Source organism: Nanorana parkeri, unplaced genomic scaffold, assembly GCF_000935625.1.
Source record: "Nanorana parkeri isolate BGI_ZX_2015 unplaced genomic scaffold, ASM93562v1 scaffold139, whole genome shotgun sequence".
Lineage (NCBI taxonomy): Eukaryota > Metazoa > Chordata > Amphibia > Anura > Dicroglossidae > Nanorana > Nanorana parkeri.
In genome coordinates this window covers 719,845-742,194 of record NW_017306407.1, presented here as the reverse complement: position 1 = coordinate 742,194, position 22,350 = coordinate 719,845, and the positions used below count along the sequence as shown (strand labels likewise).

At 40.7% G+C, this 22,350-nt stretch overlaps 1 protein-coding gene across 1 annotated transcript in view; it reads right to left on the bottom strand.

The window, feature by feature from the left end:
* The window catches only part of RAPH1 (Ras association (RalGDS/AF-6) and pleckstrin homology domains 1), a 69,487-nt gene extending 47,338 nt beyond the window's left edge, over nt 1-22,149 (bottom strand). The window contains 3 exon segments of the mRNA XM_018554025.1: nt 15,426-15,937; nt 18,449-18,554; nt 22,030-22,149. Coding sequence (XP_018409527.1) covers nt 15,426-15,937; nt 18,449-18,554; nt 22,030-22,149 — 738 coding nt within the window.
* Between the last annotated feature and the right edge of the window lie 201 nt (nt 22,150-22,350).

Genomic DNA, 22,350 nt, shown 5'->3' with positions numbered 1-22,350 from the left:
TAACCAAATAAAGCTTGCAGACGTAACATAACTAAAATAAAAATATCCTGGGGGGATTCCAAAGTTGTGTATGAAACATCAAAGCAGATTCAGATACAGGAGGGACAGCAACCACATTAGATTCTCCCTCGGTGATATGCCATTCACAGTTTCCTCGCTGTATTTGAAACAAAAAAGCTGTATGCTGGCTGCAGCCTACACTAAGCCAAAGGAGCCATGCAGATAAATCCTTCAACTTACAGAGCCTGCTTCCGTCTCTTCTTTTGTGAAGTCAAGATGACGTCTGGCTTGAAAAGGTCTTCCCAGGGTAACATGCTGTGAAATTGAGACATGGCATGTGGGGGAGAGATGGGTGCACTGAGACAGAATGGTGGGTACGTGAACAAAGGGAATCATGCAAGAATGAAAATAAAAACCAGAAAAAAAGAAAATAAGGACAATATAAATATACACACTTTATTAGATTGCCATGCAGAGAATAAAGCCAACAATGTGCTGGAGAAACAAGAGACAGAAAACTGACCAACTCTAAATCACAAAAACAAATACAATTTTAGTAAGGGTAGTGGAGACAAGAAACAAAAACACACTAGAATCTAGAAGTCGTAGGAAAGTTTTATAACCTCATTTTAGTGCACAGAGTATGTCCCTCTTAATTTTCATAAACAGGGTGAGGAAGGCGACTGTTTGACCTATGCTGCAGCTCTGAAAGAAAAGTATCTAGATGCAGAGTTGAAACTCTATAAAGCAGCAATAGTCAACCAGTAGGTCCTAGTTCATGTGGAACTAAAAGTTCCAGTGTTATCTGTCAGCCAGTTGCATAGGTTGCACAGATAGTAGAGATCCACTAGCAAGGTTCTGAAGAAATAATTTTAGCAATGGAAATATGGCCGCACACACTTTGCTAGCGGATTGTACAAGTAAACTTATGTTAACTTCTATCAAAGTCTAAAAAATTGTGGGGCCACACAAAAATCCACAATAAATTGTGGATGGTTTATGAAACATTAGGTGGAAAATAATGCAACATTTCCGATTAGATCTAAGCAGATCTGGAATTGACAGTTTTATGTAACGGTCTTTGTGACATTAAGCAAGATTCTAGAATTATAATTTTTGCTCGGGGCATACTTTTACAATCTTTTACATTTAAGCACCATTCAATTAAAAAAATTCTCAATGCTGTGTGCCAATAGTATGTAGAGACATCTTACAATAAAAAACAAAATAAGAAGACTGCATTTAACTTTTAAGAAAAAAAAGACTGTTAGATGTGTGCCCCAGCATTACACCAGAGGGTGAAGAAGATATTAAAGTAGTTGAAACAGACAGCAAAAAAAGCCAATTGTAATTAAGTAAATACCCTTTTATGGCTCTAAACACATCAAGCTTTTATAAAAAAAAACAAAAAAAAAAAGTTTATGTAACTTTTTTTTTATATATTTGGTGGTCATGTGGGAACATACACACAGTAAGGAATTACATTCTCCATCTAGGTTACACAAAAAAGGGGAGGTCAGGCAGCTTTACACAGTTGTGAGAGCCACTGTCGATTGAATGAGGCTCTCTGTACTGTACCGCCTAGTACTGATACTGGGGATGCAAACTAATCAAGCCAGCAGGGATCTGCTTCCCTGCTTGGCATGGTTAGTTTGAAACAGAAGACTCACAGAGAGAAGATCTGGTCATTTAAGAATGGCAGGGTATGTCACAATGGACTAATGGTCCCTAACCATAGATTTAGACCATACAGATAAGGTCTGACACAAGGCCATGGTAGCAACAGCAGGTTCCATAACTTGATCTGCAAGGGCTAATAGGCGTTGAGGGCATCTAAATTCTTGTCCAAATAGTCCTTGAAAACATTTTCTACAGGGACCATCAAAGTCTTGTTTAAGCAAGAGATAGATGGGTCTATGACAGGAACAACCCATTTTTTGAGAAAACCCTCTTCAATAGGGTATTGCTAAACAAACCATTTGGGAGAAGTAAACAATTTTTCAGAGCGATCCCAGTCAGCACTACAACACTGGCTGTAAAAGAAACTGCACCGGGAACATTTTGGCAGGTTTGAAAAAGAACCCAGACTAGTGACTCAAAGGATAAGGCTGGTGCAGGCAGCTCTAACTGCAAAGAAGTACGAACTGCATCCAAAAGGACGGAAAGTGTGCCAATGAGCTTAGAAGAGATGTCAGGAGACAGGTTCTCTTCCTTCCACAGAACTGGAAGCAGCCCCTTCTTCATCAGGGAGTGCAAAGGCAGACAGAGTTATGGTCAGATGGGGAGACTATAAAGTGGAAGGAGAGGGGGCACCCTCAAGAGCCATGCAGTCTGCGGACACTAAGAGGTCAGACATTTTCCCAATAAATTCAGCCATTACTGAAGCAAACTTCTCTCTAGATAGCAAAGTAGAAGAGGGTGACCTTAAGGTTGCAGAGGAAGACCCTGAAGTGGGAAATGACAGGGAAAAGCAGAACTTAGGACTTGGAGACAGCAGCACCATATGGGACAGAACCGTCCCCAGAATTGTTCTTTGGCTGTGTAAGTCACAGAGCCCGCTGCCAATATGTCCTGTGTCTATGATCTGCCATGTGCTGAGAGTAAGCCCCAAAGTACTCGCAAACTGTGGAGATGCACTGTGTCCAGACACCTGCAAACAAAATGGTTACCAGAATGCGCAATGCTGATGATCAACAATCTTAAGGCCCCATTCACATGTAGCAACTTATCGCGCGATTTCCGCCGCGATATCGCGCATTTTTGCCGCGCGATATCGCGAAAAGTCGCCGGCTAATGCTAGTCAATGGAGCTGTCTTAGCTCCATGTCGCGCGTCGTGGTCGCAAGTCGCTTCTACAGGACCCTTTTTCGGCGGATTTTGCGCGATTCTGCTTTTTTATATGGAGCCCGATGGAGAAGGTCGCACTACCGTCGCTGGATCGTCGCCCTGAAAGTCGCGCTATCCCGGCCGCTGCAAAGGTATGTCGCTACATGTGAATGGGGCCTAAAGCAACATGAAAAGAAATGATGAAGACGAGACAAACATTTCTCTTACATGATTGATCGATCACAATTAGTTTTTATAAGCCCCATTGAGGTTACAATTTATATCTAACTTGAAGCATGCCTCCAGAAGTGTTATAGGAATCTAATTACACTATCCCAAAAGGGTCTCTTCATTATTTAAATAAATGTTTAACTACCTCCGGGCCGGCCGTAGTAAAAAAACGGCCGGCCAGGAGCTCTCTCGATCTGAGCGGGCGTCTCTAGACGTCCGCTCAGACACGCCCCCTTGCCCTTGCCCCTGACGGCGCGCGCGAGCGGGAAATGGCCGGTATTTAAAAACGGGCAGCGATGCCCGTTAATATACATGCGATCCGCCGGCTGTAAAATTCATTTCAGTACAGCGTTGCATGACGGAATAAACGTCAGTCAAAGTATCGCAGCGCTGAATACTGAAAAATGGCCTGGCCAGGAAGGGTCTGGAAGGTCTAAACACCTGGTCTTGAAGTGGTTAAGAGTTAAAAATCATCGGTTGCTATGGCTACTAGTGACTGCTCTGGGAACAGGGGGAATATCCACTTTACCTTAGAAGACTAAGTATGGTAATTTAATGACATCTTATGTTTCTGTCTTAGGCACATAATAATGTGTGCTGGTGCTACTGCCCTTTGCCCCTTTAAACAATGAGGGCATTTTATTGTAGTTCCAATTTTATGCTGCAAAGTGTAATTTTATTCAAATGTTTCCACATTAAGAGCAGTTCCTGCATATGCAATGATAGTGTCTGCAGCTACCAGGGTGCTACAGTGCGTTGTCCTGGTAAATGTAAGGCAGCGTGAACTGAAATGTACTCTGCATGGGAACAATTTAGGATTCATTCGTTTAGTAATTGTGGCCAAACTGGACCTTTGAAATAGCTGTTCTTAAACAGGCTTTTCAGAAAGCATTTAGTGCTGTTTTTCATTACTTTTGATCTTGTCCTAGTTTTTTACAATTTTTTATATCAGAAAAAGTAGAGATATGTCACAGATGTTCTCAAACTAACTGGTAAATTAAAAGTTTGTTAGCATACTTTGGGTCTGCCCTAGGGTCTTGTCTTAGCTGGAATGGCCTGGTAGGACACCTGGGAAGGCTTCCTAAGGGTTGTGTAACATGATCAACCACTAATTCTATGTTGCAGAAACTTTACCCAGAGGCACAGTTATGGATCACCATGCTCCTCTACCCATCTTGATTAGCCAGGGCCATTCAGAAGAGGGATCTCATTTATGTCTGTGACACCTATGACCTTGTTCTTTTACCTAAACCTCTTCTTGTACCTAAAGCAATTTACAGAATACGTATTTGTAATAGAAGTGCAGAAAAAACTCCACTCGTTTCCAAGAAAGGACCAAGGCTACCAATTTAGAGATATAATTGAGTAGTCATCAACATTCTCAACCTATTAAAGGGGACCTTTTATCAAAATGCAAGGTACCGCTATTTAGTAGCTATGACTAAGGCCGAGCAAGGCAGAAATGTGTCAGCAGCTATGCTTTGTACAGATGTACGTGGAATAAAGTTTGAATTTCACAGTTTTTGAGCCTATTTCTCCAGAAGAGAGTCATCCGTGCACCAAATGTAGATTGCGGGGACGCATGATAGGGGTGAGCTGTGCACTTCGTGTTTTCAGTCAATTAGATTAACAGTCTGTGGGAATGTGATGAATTTAATCACAGGAATTTATATTCATTCAGTCTTGTAGGCAAAACAGTCATACTTGCCAGTATACAGTCATTTGAAAAAGAAAGTACACCCTCTTTGAATGCTATGGTTTTTAGTATCAGGACATAATACAAATCACCTGGTTCTTAGCAGGTCTTAAAATTAGGAAACTACAATCTCACATGAAAAAAAACATAGCATATTACACTGTCTCATTATTTATTTTTACAAAGCCAAAATAGAGAGGGTCAGTTTGAAAATTTAAGTACACACGTGCTGCTTCCATAGGAATTAGGAGGCTAAGTAGCAGCCAGGTGCTGCTAATCAAATGCCCTTCATTAATTGATCATCAGCAAGTGTTACCACCTCTATAAAAGCCAAAGTTTTAGCAGTTTGTCGGTCTGGAGCATTAAGGTGTGTGTTAACACAATGTCAAGGAGGCAATACATGAGCAATGATCTTAGAGAAGCAATTGTTGCTGACCATCAATCTGGGAAAGGCCATTTCCAAACAATTCCCTCATTCAAAGTCCATCATTCTCCAGTGAGGAAGATCATTCACAAGTGGAAAGCATTCAAACCAGTTGCCAATCATCCCAGGAATGGACATCCCAGCAAATTCACCCCAAGGTCAGACCGTATAATGCTCAGAGAAATCGCAAAAAGTTACATCTTAGACTTTACATGTCTTAGTTGGCATGTTAAATGTTAAAATTCATGACAGTACAATTAGAAAAAGACTGAAGAAGTATGGTTTGTTTGGAAGGGTTGCCAGGAGAAAGCCTCTTCTTTCTAAAAAGAACATGGGAGTATGGCTTAGGTTTGCAAAGTTGCAGCTGAACAAACTACAACAGTTCTGGAACAATGTCCTTTGTACAGACGAGACCGAAGTGGAGATGTTTGGCCATGATGCACAGCAACACATTTGGTCAAAACCAAACACAGCATATGAGCACACACAGCTCATACCAACTGTCAAGCATGGTAGTGGAGGGGTGATGATTTGGACGTGTTTTGCAGACATGGGCACCTTGCAGTCATTGAGTGGACTATGACCTCCTCTGTATACAAAAGTATTCTAGAAGAGAAGCAAAAGGAGCGCCTCCATAGTGTAAAAAGAGATTTTATTCAATAATAAAAACAGTTGAAAATGTACTCGCAAACAACCAGTGGTAACATGCTTGTAGTGATAAGATCACAGGCTGGTTGAGGATGAACAGATGAGCAGAGACTTAAAAGTGCTGATGAAGAACCAAGTCATTCTAGTTGCACATATTCCTCCGGGTGATGCGTATTGTTTATTATTTTTATTTTTCTTTAATATTATTTACATAATCTGCATCTGGAGATACAGATATCCTTTTTAGTTGCTTTTGTTCCTTTTTAGGGGACACCGGCACTTTTAGGTTTATTTTGTTGGTCATTCTCATAAACTGGAGTATGTGCTTTGATGCAAATCACTTACACCAAGTATATTATAACCTTCCTATGTTGTAATCGTACTTGCTATTGTAACTATTATTGGTTTTATCATCATGATTGAAATCGCACGTAGATCTGTATATACAGCTAGATGGTACATCGTGCATGTCACTTGAGTACTATTCACTTTTTTAATTATTATTGTTCTAATTTTCATGTGTTATGGGCCGTTTGGTCCTCTCACTCTAAGCTCACTTCTAGTATTTACATCCTCAGCCGAGCTCCACCTGTCACTTTCTATTTGCGGCTCTCCGTGCTACTGTATCCCTGCAAGTCACACACACGGCGGATTGAGGGAGGAGTTCTATTCACTCCCTCTAACGGCCCGTTCCTGACAGGTCTCCGCTAGCCTGTCAGTGACACTTGGCAGATTGTGGGAGTAGTTTTATTCACTTCCTCTGTTTGGCCCGCTTCTGACAGGTCCCCTGCTACCCTGACAAGCCAAGGTCTCCCTTCACACACGGGCGACAGGTGCAGCATAACGGCGGGTAAATGAGCACGAATCGCCTCCTATGAAATGATTGGTCCAGCGGTCCCATGTGACCAGACAGAAGGTCAGCTGCCATTGGCTAAATTTAGATTAAGAGCCTTCAAGAGGTAGGTGCACTTCAGGTTCTGACGAAAGGGGTTCGGTCCCAGAAACGCCTCAACCGGAGGAAAATGTGCCGCTAGAATGACTTGGCTCTTCATCAGCACTTTTAAGCCTCATCTGTTCATCCATCCTCAACCAGCCTGTGATCTTATCACTACAAGCATGTTACCCCTGGTTGTTTGCGAGTACATTTTCAGCTGTTTTTATTGTTGAATAAAATCTTTTTTTACACTATGGATGCGCTCTCTTCTGCTAGATATCCAGTTTCCCTGACTGTGAGGAGCTCCCCCCGTGCCTCTGGAGTTCTTTCTCTTCCCTCAAGAACGGTTACATTTGGCGCCAGTGGTTTTTTAGCTCACAAAGGTATTCTAGAGTCAAATGTGAGGCGATCTGTCTGACAGATAAAGCTTGGCTGAAACTGGGTTATGCCACAGGACATTGATCTCAAAACACACCAACAAATCTACAACAATTAAGGTGTTGCAAAGGCCCACTCAAAGTCCAGACCTCAACCCGATTGAAATGCTATGGCGGAACCTTAAAAAAGCTGTGCATAAACAAATTCTCTCAAACCTCAATGAACTGAAGCAACGTTGTAAAGAAGAGTGGGCCAAAATTCCTCCACAATGATGTGAGAGACTGATAAGTCATAGAAAATTATTACTTCAAGCTATTGCTGCTAAAGGTAGTTCTAAAAGCTATTGAATCAGAAGGTGAACTTAGTTTTTCACATGTCTTCTCCACTTTGGCTTTTGGTTTGTAAAATAAATAATGACACGGTGTAAAATGTCATGTGTTGTTCATTTCAGGTTGTATTTACCTAATTTTAAGACCTCTTACGACCAGATGATTTTTATTATACCCTGAACCACAGAATTCAAAGATGATGTACTTTCCTTTTCATCTGACTGTATATGTAAAAACTTCTAAAAAAGCAGGCTGACCCACCCTAAGTTGCCATCATTGATGTTTTGTTTTACCCTTAAAACATCCATATGGTTTTCATTACATTAATTATCAAAGGGTTTTACAACACTGACAGGAAGTTCATTAAGAATATAAAGGAATCTTTAGACCTCTACCACAGTACCCTGCGTGGGATCCTAAGAAACATCTTTTCCAAGAATTTCTCCTTATGAAGATGATGTAATCAGCAGAGACCACTGCTCTAGTTCTACAGAAACCTATCAAAGTTCCAAAGCATAAAGCTAATGAAACTTTCCAGAGCCCAAACAAAAAATACAAAAGATCCCAAAACACCTAGGAATTATCACACCACAAGTGGTAAGAACGCATTTCTGAAATGTCATTACAGCCAATAAAACATCTGCTTCCAAGGTGTGCATAAAAAGTTAAAATATGAATTAAAAGAGAAACTGCATGAATATCAGGATTTATTTTATTTTTTATTCGTGCATGCTACCAATTATCCAATACACATGATAAAGCACCATTCTGTTCTTATTCAGTCAGCTTCTGTGACTGACAGCAAGCACCCAGCTTTCCGGAAACTTCCGCTGACATACTGCTGCAACTCAAAAACAAAAAGAAGTCCCAACTTGAGATGAGGTATGTTTACTGGTGATTTGTTTATCCTAAATAAAGTTATTTACTACTGATATGAAAATAACCGCTGAATGTCAATGCAACAGAGAAATGTGCATTCGTAATACTATATGCACAGTTGTACTGTAGTACTGCTAATAAAAGTATACACTGCTCTAAATTAGAGTTTAATCCCAAAATGAACAGTATTGCATAAGAAATAACACAATACTGTATAGCTTTGATTTTTGGCTTGCTCGGGCCATTGTCTCCTTTGAGCAGTTAATTTAGAACGCAGAACTTTTTGCAGATGGCTTTTGGTTGGTGAAGGGGCACATAATGCTAGACCATAGTTTTGATGCTAAAAAAAATAAAGAAGCTAAGAAACACTACAAAATAAACCGATATTACAATTTTATATATCTTCCAAACAGATTCTAACTGAATGAGATGCACTATTAATTTCTGGTAAGAAAATGGCAGAAAAAAACTACACTGGCCTGGACAGACAAACACTAGGTCTTGTCTAGCTGAAGGAAATGAAGTACATTAGGCTGAGCCTAATTGCCAGGCTACATCTTCACCTGAAATCACATGACCAGCTTCTAGTAATTCGGTCACATTACTGTAAGAGCAGAACTTTCTGCAAATATTTCCCCCATAGTTCTCCTAAGGGTCACAGGAGGACATATACTAGCGTCCTCCCGTGACTCAAAGCTCAGTATATCGCGAGCTACAGCTCGCGGTATACTGAAACTGCTGCAGTAGGGACGGATCCTGACATTACTGTTGAGATCCACCCAGCTGGATCTCAACAGTATCTAGAGGCAGAGCCAGCTGTACCCGCCCCTTTACATTCAAGTACCTTAAAAGAGAACTATGGGGTAACCTTTTTATCTCCTAGTTCTCTTTAGGGTCATAGGAGGGCATATACTAACTTCCTCCTGTGACCCAAAGCTCATTGCCTGCTATATACTGAGACCGCCGCAGCCGGGACGGATCCCGACATTACTGGCGAGATCCACCCAGCTGGCTCTGACTATCTAGAGGCAGAGCCTGCTATGCCCACCCCGTCCATTCCTCCACTCAGCGCTGGAGGATCGGAGCAGGGAGGGGGGTAATCACTGCAGGGAGCTGTGACTGACAGTCACTGCTCTCTGCAGGGAGATGATCGAGAAGTGAGCAAGCGACCGAATACGTTCGCTCACTTCCCGATCTATTGAGCCGACGTGCGACAGTTTCATTGTCACACGTCAGCTCAAACTATGAGGTTCAGTGAAAATCACTCACCTCATAGTTCTCCTTTAATCTTTTATTATTTTAGTTGAAAGGGTGTGCAATTGGGGGAAATCGTTTACAGGGAAACTATATTCATTTTTAGTCGATTCACTTTACATTTTTGTTAATGTTTACAGGCTTATACATTGATAATGCAGGTCACAATTTCGCAATGTGGTACAGTCTTTAGAGAAAATTAACGCAGTAACTGAATATGTACCATTAAAGCAGAAATTGACTTTAGGTCTACTGACACCGCTTACTGCTCTCATAAAATAAATGTCAGAGCCATGAAATACTTATGCCTTTGCTATAGCTAGAATTTGAGTAACTGTTTTACTTTCAGTCCACTTTATCTGCTGGTGAAAAATCTAATACTAACCTCCTTATTGACAGAAGACACGAATGCTTAGTGAGCGATTGCAAAATTATGAAATAGGACTCTGTAGTGCCAAACCCCAGTTCCGCACAAGATGTCATCAAACAGGCACACACTGTTTTAGTGAGGGTAATAACCCTTTATTATGCAAGGTTTCTCAGCCGATATGCAGAAGGAAGTATATCAGAAACACATACACTAGATCTAAGAAATTTGTGTCTGATCTTTGTTAACTCCAGTCCTGTGAATTATTTCCAGCAGCCAATCATCACCACCTCCTTCTCTTATAACATTCCTATCATTTCCACTGCAGATTTTATTAATTGTTTCAAAATATAGCTTTAGCATAAAAAAGAAAAAAATGTGCAACTTCATATGACTTCAATTCTCAAGCTTGTTCCGGTATTCCAGGACCTTCCACAAAACAAACCTAGGTTTCCAACTTTCTTCATTGCTTTTCAGAAACTTCTCATCTGTTTATTCTTTGTATAACTGTAGAATGCCAGTTACGAAATAGATCACCTAAAAGGTGCCTGCCTCTTACTGAAAGGTTCACATGTGCTAGCTGAGTGTTTCGTTCTAACAGCCAAGTGAAACCCCAACATTGAGCACTGCACACTCTTAATACACCTTCTGAACCCTTCAGATACTAGACTGAAGCGTATGTCCATTATAACACAGAACTGGCCTGCACAAAGTAAGGGCAGGGTCACATCCTTACCATGTGAAATGCAAGACCTAGACTCTGGCATACACTGTGACAGAGAGAGGCCATTCTCACACAGAAACAAGTCCAATTTCGATACAACATTAAAACAACTGAACTTTGGTCTGCACTGGATAACTTACTTTGCAGATACAGAAAATTGGCAACTACCCTAGGAAAATGGAAATACAATATATAGATTGATGGTATCCAAGAAGATCATTACACATTAGGAATATAATAATGTAGTAGTCTACTACTTGAACCAAAAAAATTACAATACAGACAAGGCTCTCTTGTCGTGGGAAGCAATTTAGTCAACCACCAGTTGGAAACTTTAAACTATCTTGTAGCTCTCCTAGAAAACTTCTGGTAAGGAATTTCTTCAATACCCTAAAGAAAATCCATCCCTTAAAGGAAAAAAAGAAAATAATCACTAGATCTATGGACTACATTTAAAATGTATTATGTGTTCCAGGTTGCCAGTAGGATTAACATTACCCAGCGTTTTGGCCCTATGGCCCCATTTGTTATAAAAGTACTCCGAGAACTGTTGCTGATGTACTCCCTTTAAAAGTATGAAATGTTCTCCCTGTACAATGGAAAGCACTGGAGTGTTATGATTAATAATGTACCGAAATGTCAGCCGCCAAAACATGTGGACCAAAAATGGCACTTTTGGCAAAATGCCGAAAGTGCAGTGCATCCCTGGTTTCTCTCCTCCCCGCTGGGCGCTGCTCTGTGTCCCCTCTGACACAGCTCAGTGTCTAGCACGGAGGAAAGAAACTGTCACAGGAGGCCGAGCGGTGCGGGGGGAGGAGAGTGTGTCATAAAAGGCCGGGCTCTCCTTCCACACCGCCCCCGCTGCAACACATCAGGAGAGCAGTGTGGGGGTGGAGACAGCCGTCACAGGAAGCCGGGACGGCAGTGCGGTGGAGGAGTCAGCTGTCGTATGGAGGCCAAGCTCTCCACCAGTAACAGCGAGTCAGGAAGGAGAACGGGTTCAAGTACTCAGCGATCAGTGACTGCTTGTAAATAATTGAGGACATAGTATGTTTACTGTGTCCCCAATAATGAATGAATGGGAAGTGCTCTACATCACTTCCTGTTTATTCATGATTGTGGACATGGTAAACATACTATCTCCACAAGTTATGAATGAACAGGAACACTCAGTATAGAGGATTCCTGTTCATTCATAACAGGGGCTGCAGAAAAAGAGATTGAGGATTCTGTGTCCTCAACCTCTTTTTCTATTGTAAAAGGGAAATATCAGGGGTATGATCCTTGCGCAACTGTACCTGCTAGGACTACATCATAGCATAAGCATTGGGCATGGCAAAGTACATTGTCACAGTTAACTGACAAGATTCTAGCTACTCAAACAGTGCTTGGCCACATACTTCCAGCATCAACGTGCAACTTGTCTTTAAAGAACAACTCCTGGCAGAGAAACTTAGATCTCACAGTGGTACTAGGGTACTTCCACACTACAAATGTTTTCTTGATCTAGGGTGTAAAATATTAAAAAAATATATTCACCCAAACCTCGGCCCTGCCTGGCTGCTAGACCGGTCCACACAGCCTCACCCGGCGGTGGAATGTCCTACGGCCTCCTCGCGTCTAATGCACTATATTAGATGTGATGGTTCACGAATCCTTAAACTGCTAGAGTAGAGGGGGAGAGAGGCTGTGAGAACCTGACAAGCAGCCAGGCGAGACAGAGGCACGGGTAAGTATATCTTTTACTTTTTACACCTTAGACCAAAACTAGCACTTAACTCTCGCAGTGTTAGGGTATCCCCCCTGTGCAAGGGTTACGTTTTATTCTGTCCGGAGTTGTTTAAGGAAATGGCATGTAAGCCCTGCTGCAACTTACAGATTCTGGTGGTGGGTGATTGATTGTGAACCTTAAAAAGCAAAAACTAGGTACATGCTAATAATTCTATTTTGGGGAACAGAACAGATTGAATTAGTGTTTAAAATAGGGGCAAAATGCAACACATGCAGCATATGGAATATCCAAAGCTATCAACAGGATAATAAACTGAACCCCACCAATAGAAGTGCAGCATATGCAAATAAATGACTCCATACACATAGCTGTGTATGGAGCCATACATTTGTGCTGCGTAAAGATGCGCAAAAAAAAATGGAACCGAGATGCATCCGGGCTCGCAATTTCTGCGTATTTTACCCGCGTACGTGTACGTACAGTACATTAAAATTGTCTATTAAAAATGATGCATTCTGGGATTGCATACAGTGCGCACATATATACGCGCGTGCATATACGCGTATATGTGCAATATACAATTTTGCTCTTGCGTTGTGTGTGCATGAGGCCTAAGGCTCATTGTTCCGTAGTGCACACTGCTGTTAGAGAACATGCTGATGGGAGGAAAGAGCATAGTGCTCTGCCTGTTGTTCTATCAGCAGGCTGGGACTGTACTCCTTATCCCGCAGTGGTAGCACTACTGAGGAGGTTAGGGCAGACCCAGCAGAGCTATTAGCCAGGGATACTAGAATTACTATACTGGCTGTATAGATTTATGAATAAAATAGACCAGCTTTAAATCAAAAAACCCATGCACACACATCAGCTGTGGCTGCTCTATATAGATCGATGGTCTCTTAGCCAGAAGAAAGAACTAAACCGTTGGCAAAGATAACCATGTTGCAGGCACCAAAGAAATGGAAAGGGTTTCTGCAATTTCATTAAAGAAATAGGTCACTTCTCCAAGTTCTTTCTTCACTGTTAGCTCCTTACACTGTCAAACGAAGGCTCTGTTCTGTTTTTTCCTTTTTTTCACAGATGGAACAGGCGTGTTTTTCTTTGACTTAGACCAAATTCTTTAATGTCACCTGTTATAAATGTATAAACTTTCCAGAACCTAAGCAGGTTTGCTAAAAGAAAAGTTACTAATGATAACCATCTATTAGTTATCATGGAAATAGACTACTTAATGTAACATTGGCCTTTATCCACTGTAGACGCGTGTCAGCTTCCTAATAAGAACGTCTAACTCTGCACAGAAATGTATCTTCTGTGCCAAGTCAACAAAACTTTAAAAACCTGAAACCAGACCAAAAAGGACATTCTTACATTTAAACTAATCATGCATTTGTGATTGTATACTAAAGGCCTCTTTCTTCTTGATTTAGAATTTTTATGAGTCAAGAGATAGAAGTTGATACTGATTCTCACTGACAATCCTGGTGTTGGAAGTCTAGAAGCCTTAGAAGTATTCTGTTTATGATCTGCAGCTAAACACAATTACTCAACAGTTAGTTTGGTCTGTTTTTTGTTATTTCCACTCTGTCACCGGTCCACTTCTTAATTAGAAGGCCCCTGTAGGTGACAGGTCTAAACTATGACACTATGTCCAAGATGTGTTAGGCCCCTTGCACACATGCTTTCCAATCAGGTCTGCCTGTCAGTTTTTCAGGTGGATGTGATCGGAAGTTAAATGCTAGTCTATGGGTAGCTGGGTTTTAAGTGACGTGCGTCCATTTACATCCAATTGCAGCAGCCCCCCTCCCAGCTCCGGAAAAACAAATGGATCAGAGTTCCGTGGATCTGATCATGGTGGATTGGGGATAATGTAATACAAACAAGACACATTACATCTGATTACACATAGACCAACATGGGTCCAGTCATTTCAGTTTTTTTGTTTCTTGCGATGGACACTGATGTCATAACAGTGACATCCATTCTGATCAGCAGGGGATTCCTGTACGGATCCCCTACTGATCAGAACTGTAGGCGCCCGTCTGAAAGGGCCTTATGGTGAATTTCACGCCTTTCCTGTAAAAGAACCCAGAAGACACAGAAGTTTTTTTAACAATCTGGAATGAATGAGTATTAATATCATAATGTCCTGTATCTGGACTATATCCAGAGGGTTATTTAGCAGTGATATATATCCAGATTTCAGAAAGGTCACACTAAATGGCACTGCAACATACAATGTCTTAAGGACCATCAATTCAAATGCTAAACACTGATAACATCTTATTCTATTAAAGCCGATAAGCAGATATGACTGCTTCAACCTTTTAATTTGAGTCTGTATATCCAAGTAATAAGATGTAATTAGGTGACATTAAAGTACACACATTTTCGGAGCCACACAAACTATAACTCAACAAAAAAAATGTTCTTCAAATATGTTTAGTAAAAGTACCTATTTCATCAATACTGTGGTACCTCTGCGAACAGGCACCCTTTTGCACTGTGCTACTAAACTCTTGAGCTGGCCACACATTCCCCCATCTGTGCTAAATAGTGTGGATGGTGAATCTCTCCTGAGATTCTCGCACATGCGGAAAGGGGGACAGTAAAAACAAGTGGTTGACCCATGTTTTTACCTCCCTCAACTGACAACCTACAAATAAACATGATGGTCACTCAGGTACAAAACAGATTGTCATGGCCGTAGTGCTTTACTGTGTCAGTAAGTCTAACTCGCCATATCACGTTTGGCAGGTGGTGCCGCGTGCCACACATGCCACTGAAGTCAATGGGACATTGGCTTGGCTTGTAATGGCATCTCAATACCAGTGCAAAATTATTTGCTTATATTTCAAGAAGAAAATGAACAATTTAGTTTTTGCTGAACATAAATAGATTGCATTAGATATGTATAACTTGGTTCCAGTTCCAGTTAAGGCAAAAACTTACACTGACATCTCTAGAGCAAAAGGTGGTCAGCTGCATGTTTTATTTAGCTTACCTCAGATATGGGCTGGCTTTGTTGTACCAGGTCTAGTTCTTGAGGTCTAGTCATTTTGTCAATATCCAGGGAATCCATGCTGGAGGCTGCTGAGGTGATGCTGGAACGGGAAGAATTACTAACAGAACGGAGATCACTATCGCTGACCGTGCCTGCCGAAGCCGTTCGCCTGTGATGGATGGTTACAACTGGTTTGGTATCTTCCACAACTGTCTGCCTTGCTGCTTCATCCATGCTTAGAGAGGCTTGTTCCAACTGAGCAGTAATGTCATCCAAGGAGTAGTTGGCATGAGAAGGTTTGGTTATTTTTCCAGATGAGGAAGGTAATCCCCTTAAGCTGCTCTGTTTGATGCTTGTACGGCCAGCAGGTGGCTTCTGAGAAGCTTTACGTTCATGAGATTTTAGGGTGTTCTTGGAGGAATGTGACCCAATGCTACTAAGTTCCTGCTCAATGGAGCAGAGATCAGCCATGAGAGCATCTAAATCCACAGCATCTCCTTGATTTAGAGCTTCTACAAAGAAAACAAAATGGGTAAACTATCATTTACGATATCAAGCTTTATGGAAGGGTTGAAGGTCACATAAGGTTACAAAACCAAAAGAAAGTGTGTTAACTGCACAGCAGAAATATATTATTCGTTTTTAGTTATATTATTTTATTCCCATAATATAACAACATAGCAACCATATGTTGCTGACATGGTAAGGAAGGGTAGGGAAACATTCTGCTTCATATTGAACTAGCTGTATTTTCCTGTGACTGCATAAGTACTTTAAATATTCATGGTACCCAATGGCAACTGCCACGGAGGTAGTGATGAACATAACAGTGAACAAAAAAAACAAACATCCACATGTCCTGCTCAGGTTGCAAAACAGCAATAGAAGAGCAAGAGTAATGTTAAGATAACACTAACAAACATACTGAAATTAAAATCAAAAAAGTATAAAGTGAAGATATACTGTACATAGTTCATTCACTCTGGGCAGTCTGGTACAAAAGCATTAAGCATAGTTCAGCTTATATGCTTCAATAATATAAGTCTTCATTGAGAAAATGCCACTTGAAGAATGTAAGATTGTTTTCTCTGCTTGCTAGTATGCAATTTTTGTGTATTTTGGTAGAAGAGACCGTGTTTTTCTCTTCTGTCAAAAAACTTTTTTCATTTATACCAGCAACTTTTTTTTTTTTATAAAAACACCCTGAGTGTGGCTCATGCACATCATAAATTCTCAGCATCTGTAAGACGCTAAAGAGTCAAGCTTATTCCCAGGATACTACTACTCCATTGGATATTCATGGGAGATGCATCACCAATTGTTCCCATATTTGAGAAAATGAGGAAGACATGGTCAGTGGAAAAAGTTTTGGAGAAGATGGCAGTGACTGATGCAAAGGGAAAGCATGGAGGTATCACCGCTGTAGCAGACAGAACTCAGTAAGAATGCATCCTAGCACATTATGTCAAGTGTTGTTGCTGAAGCTGCAGTCCTTTTAATCATTTAGCTTTGTTAGGTTTACTGCATTAAAAAAAAAAAAAAAGGAAATAACAAAATGAGAAAGTATGGGAGTAATAATGATTACTATCCTCTGTATCAAGTACACAGCTAATTGTACTGGAGGAAGCAAAGTGTGACCGTAGCCTAACGTTACCATATACAGTCAACACTGAGTCATTACAGGATGTAAGTTGTTTCATCTCCTTTCATAAAACTCAGTATTGTTTGTATAGCACAAATTACTTCCTGCCAACAATTTGTCACATATTTCTAATCCTCCTTCCATCATGGTGACCTTGACAGAGAAATAAAGCCAAAGTTTGTGAATGAGTTTCCAGGTGCTTTAAAGAGTAAACAATTAGGACATGGCTGCCATAACTATAATGTAGCATACAACTACAGGCACAAGTAACACAGGTATACAAAAACATATACATTTTTAATTTAAAAGGAGAACTATGAGGTGAGTGCTTTTCACTCACCTCATAGTTCTAGCCGACCTGTGACAATGAGACTGTCACAGGTCGGCTCAGTAGATCGGGAGGTGAGCGAACACATACCGGGTTCGCTCACCTCTCGATCCTGTCCCCTCTCTGATCTGCCAGCGCTGACTGGCGGAACGGATGGGGGAGGGTACAGCTGGCTCTGCCTCTAGGTAGGCAGAGCCAGCTGTCACTCACGCAGCTGGGCGGATCCCGTCATCTAAGTCGGGATCTGCTCCGGCGTCTCAGTATACCGCGAGCTGTAGCTGGCTGTATACTGAGCTTAGGGTAACGGGAGGACGCTCATTTGTGTCCTCCGATTACCCTAAGGAGAACTATGGGGAAAAACACTGACCCCATAGTTCTCCTTTAATGGTATAGTTCGTGTCCACTCAATGATTGCATTTTTAGGATTTGTTGTTCACTCGGTGTACACTGTCAACTAGTTTAATGGCTCTAGTATTATTATTCATTTGTATGACTTATCTTTTGCCCTGCTACCCAAATTCCTATGGCTGCCAGTATTTTTTTTATACTGAGTGGCACCGAAAATGATCCTGTAAATATGTGCTGGTTCCTGGTTTAAGTAGCCTAACCTAACAGAGTTGCAATGTTTACTGGATTGCAATGCCAGTTCACTAAATATTACTTGTTTTCTAGAATTGTTTTTAACGGAATGTATAGTGTTTAAAATCATTCTATTTTTTATTATATTCAAGACTTAAAATGTAAGTTGTATTACTTTTTTTAGCTAGGAAGATATAGATATATATATATTACTACTATTTTGAAAAAAATATATATAATTTGAATTCCCTCTCTTTAGTCCTATTCACACACAGAGCTGAATGGTCAGATTCAGGACTTGCCCAACTCCCTTCCCTACGGCTGTAACTTGCTATTTGTAAAAATAAAATAAAAAATGACATGTTACAAAAACAAATTATATAGAAGATTGGTTTATAAAAGCCTAAAAAAATTGAACATAATTTATCATAGAATAATACTATTTTAAAGCAACCACAACAAGTCATCACTCACCATTTAGATTGTACATAGAGAAGCGGTATGAAAAATTTGCAAGATTGGTCTCCTGGCGCAGAGGAGATCTTTTCACTGGTTCTTCTGGCTTCTCTGTATCCAAGCTCTAGTTGAAAAAACAAAATAATAACCTTAAAACACAGATGTACAAAGACAACACCTGCATCAATTAACTAAAAGTATAATTCTTATGAAGGTATAATGGTTATATTTCTACAAATTCATGTTTTGTGTAATATTCATTTGTAAAATAAAAAAGTAAAAATTAAAAAATAACCAATGGAGTCAGTCAATAACATTAACACAGCAGTTTTTGTTTTTCTGGGTCCCCCCTGAAAAAAAAAAAGTGTTTTATTTCCTGTTGATCCTGCCAGCAGATCCATTCTTTTCCATCATTATTGCACTTCCTCTAACAGGTCCAGCGGTCTAGAAAAAGTGGCATTTACAGGGATAAACTGTTACCTTATGCGTTTATTTCAAATCTTCATAAGACATATGTATATAGTTTTATTTTTTGTTTTAAATATTTCACCTGAGGTGGGGGTAGCTAGTAGTTAAACAAAGTCTTTGTTGTGCTTATCACGGTGGAGGGGAGTTGCAGACCAATGAATTGTAAATAGGGTTATTGTTCAGCCCAGGCATGTCCGGATAATTGCATAGAGTATGGCTGGTCCTCAGTCTTTTGCGGAGCCGAGACCCTTGGATCTAACAATAGGTAGACTGGCCAATCATAGAGAGGGGTGGGGAGTTGTAAAGAGGGTTTTTGGGAAACCCTCCAATCTCCATTAGGCCTTGGGAGGCAACCAATCGAATGCTCCCAATGCATCCCTATGGACACTGGGGGTATATTAACGATTGAGGGAAGACGTTAGTTCGCTTTTACCAGGATGGGACCCTCATGTGACGATTAATGGGTAAATATCTATATATTCTTTCCCCCACTTAAATGTATGTCTACCGTTTGTCTGTTAGATACTAATGTCTGTGTATTTGGCATGTTTACATCTTTTCTTTGTATTTTGTAGTTAAATAGATTGTTGGCTTGCTGTATTTAAGTCTTGATACTATATACAAATAAATTCTGTTATTGTGTTGAGCTCAAAAATCTCATGATTGAATCCTCAGAACCATATACTTGTAAGTTTGAACACTTATATAGCGGTTCATAACTTAAAATAGTAATTTGGGTAACAATCCTTTAACACAGTTGCTGTAACTGCTTAAAATGATTTAGCTGGAGCTGGGTTTTAATTTGTCTCTAAAAGTCTATACAAAACTAGCTCGTCCGGCAAGGTGACAACAACTGTGCCATTTCACTGCATAACAAACAGTGATGTACCCAATTACCGAGAGTGGAAAAGAAAACATTTCTACTGGCAAAACTATGTTACAAGTGGACCTAAGAAAAATCAGGTGATCAGGTCGCAAAATTCTTGCCAAGCGGAGCATGCAGCAAATTCACTGCAAGCTCCATTCAGGTATTCTGACAGCAGCAGAATCCAACAGAAACAGCAGGGGATTCCTCAATCATTGCTTTTAAGTGTTGGAGGAATTTGTTCTATTTTTTTTGATCAGCCCACAGATTGAACGGAAAAAAAAAAAATAGAACCGTGTATACTCGGCTTTACACACAGAGGCCATCTTGTTTGGTGGGGGCCTAATATGTTATCATGTCCAAGTGACAGTCTACTAAGCTTGATTTGTGTATAGGTACACTTTAAGCTGCTCTTGTTTAATCAGCAGCCATGATATTCTATAGTACAATCACTTATTTTGAGTGCAATTTGAGCAATGCCGTTTGAAGAGCGACTTCTAGCTGTTCTGTGAGCCCACCAGGAAGTTGTCACTCTATTTATTGCTATGGTGAACCCTACTACTGGGGCAGGAAGTGGGCAGAGGTATCCCCACTGGGAAGAGAGACTAAAATATAAAATAGGAGGTCCTAAACTTCAGAATTTCTATTCAAAACTATAACAAAAAAACAAAACAAAAAACTGGAACTTGCAGTCCTCAGCCGATAATTCACTATATACATATGAAGCTGATCGAAACCGCTAACTACACAATTGAAATACATATATGAGGGGGCTCAATTTTTCAAAAGTGTCTGTATATCTGCCTGGGGTCTATTTTCAATAAACATTAGAAAATACTGATGCAGTAACAGGTCAGCAAAAGAGGGTCCTGTCCACAGCAGGCAGTACATTTTTTATTTTTTTTTAACTAAAGTGGAAAGTGACCACTGGAATGGAATAGCAGTTATCTTTTGCATCCAGGTAGAAGAGGAGCAGTTTTCTGATGCATCTCTTATCTGCTTACCTGGCCATAAGGGTGTCCATATATGAATGAGCAGGGCTTGAAAAATTTTAGGGTGTCTCACCAGTCAGTCAAAAATGTCACCACTCAGCATGACCGGACTATAGCCTTGCAATTTATGTTAACATTTTTTGGGGACACATAGAGCTTTCTTTTGGAGGTAAATAATCACCACTGGGGGGGGGGGGGGGGGTTTATTTTTTACTATATAATGAAAAAAGGACAGAAAATGTAAAAAAATAAAAAATTTCCCTACGTTAGGTTATAAAACATCTATTCTTACCCATATTTTTGGTAAAATATAAAAGACGGGGTCACGTCGGGTAAATAGACGCCAAACATGCCAAGCCTTAAAATTGTGCATGCCCACAAAATCGCAAAAAACGACCACACTGAAAACTGGCCATAGGCGATGCTTTAAATGCTTTTACCGCTCATCAGTTTAGTGTTATAAGTGATTAATGGCCCTATAATTATTTCTCACATTCTGACGTTCGCGGTGATATGTAACATGTGCCGCACAATAGTCGCTTTTGCACGTAAGCGCACCCGACGCATGTCTGCGTGTGCATGTGGGGGGCGGGGGACTTTAAGAAAAATGTATGCTTCTTTATTTTTTTACACAACTTTATTGCTATCACATAGGGGGCTAAGAAGCTCCCTTTGTGATAGCCAATTTACATGACAGGTCCTTTTTATGGAGACATCAGGGGTCTCCAAGACCCCCAACGTCACCTAGGGACTCCAGAGAAGCTGATGAAGCAGGGATCTGCTTCACCAGCTTCTCCCCAGCTTCTGTAGCTGGGAATGACAGCTGAATGCAGGAAGTGATGTAATATACATCACTTCCTGCATTCAGGGACCGGAGAGGAGATCAGAGGGAGATCGTGTACCAATCTCCCTTTCATCTCCTGTCACAGAGCAGCCGTGCCAGTCCCGGCCGCACCGGGCACAGCGGATCTCGGGACTGGCAATGGCAGTGACAGCTGCTGCTAATGCAAGCAATCGGCGTCTCTAGAGGAGCTGATCACTTGAATGTAAAGCTCCCTGCCGGCCGTTTAATTACAAAAGCTGGACGGGAAGCTACTCGTCGGGCTCTGCCGTCCTCTCGTCACAGACGAGAGGACGAGCGGATTTTTCAAGCCCTGTGAATGAGAATAAGACAGGCATGCATAAGCTATATATAATTTCATACAGGTAAACAGTGTGGCTTTAATATGAATTAATTGACAATGTAAGACATTCAACAGAAGTAATGTTCCCACCTGAGTAAGTTTGTCCAGTTCTCCAAGCCAGGCTCCAAACATCTTGTCCAAGTCCTGGTCTTCCTTATCACTGTCTTCTTCTGCCCCATGGTCAAGCTCCTCATCCGATAGCTGCTCCATCTACAAGCATAGTAAAGAATAAAATCATCATACTATCATAACAAAATGTCATTGAAGTAAAGACCGCAAATACATTAGTTAATAATGTATAGAACCGCTATGCTTTCTTACAATAAAAAAAGGTACTTAAATGCCTTACTTCCATTACAAATAAAAACCCTAAGGTGTTTACTTCTCACTTACAGATAGTCAGAGGGGCCA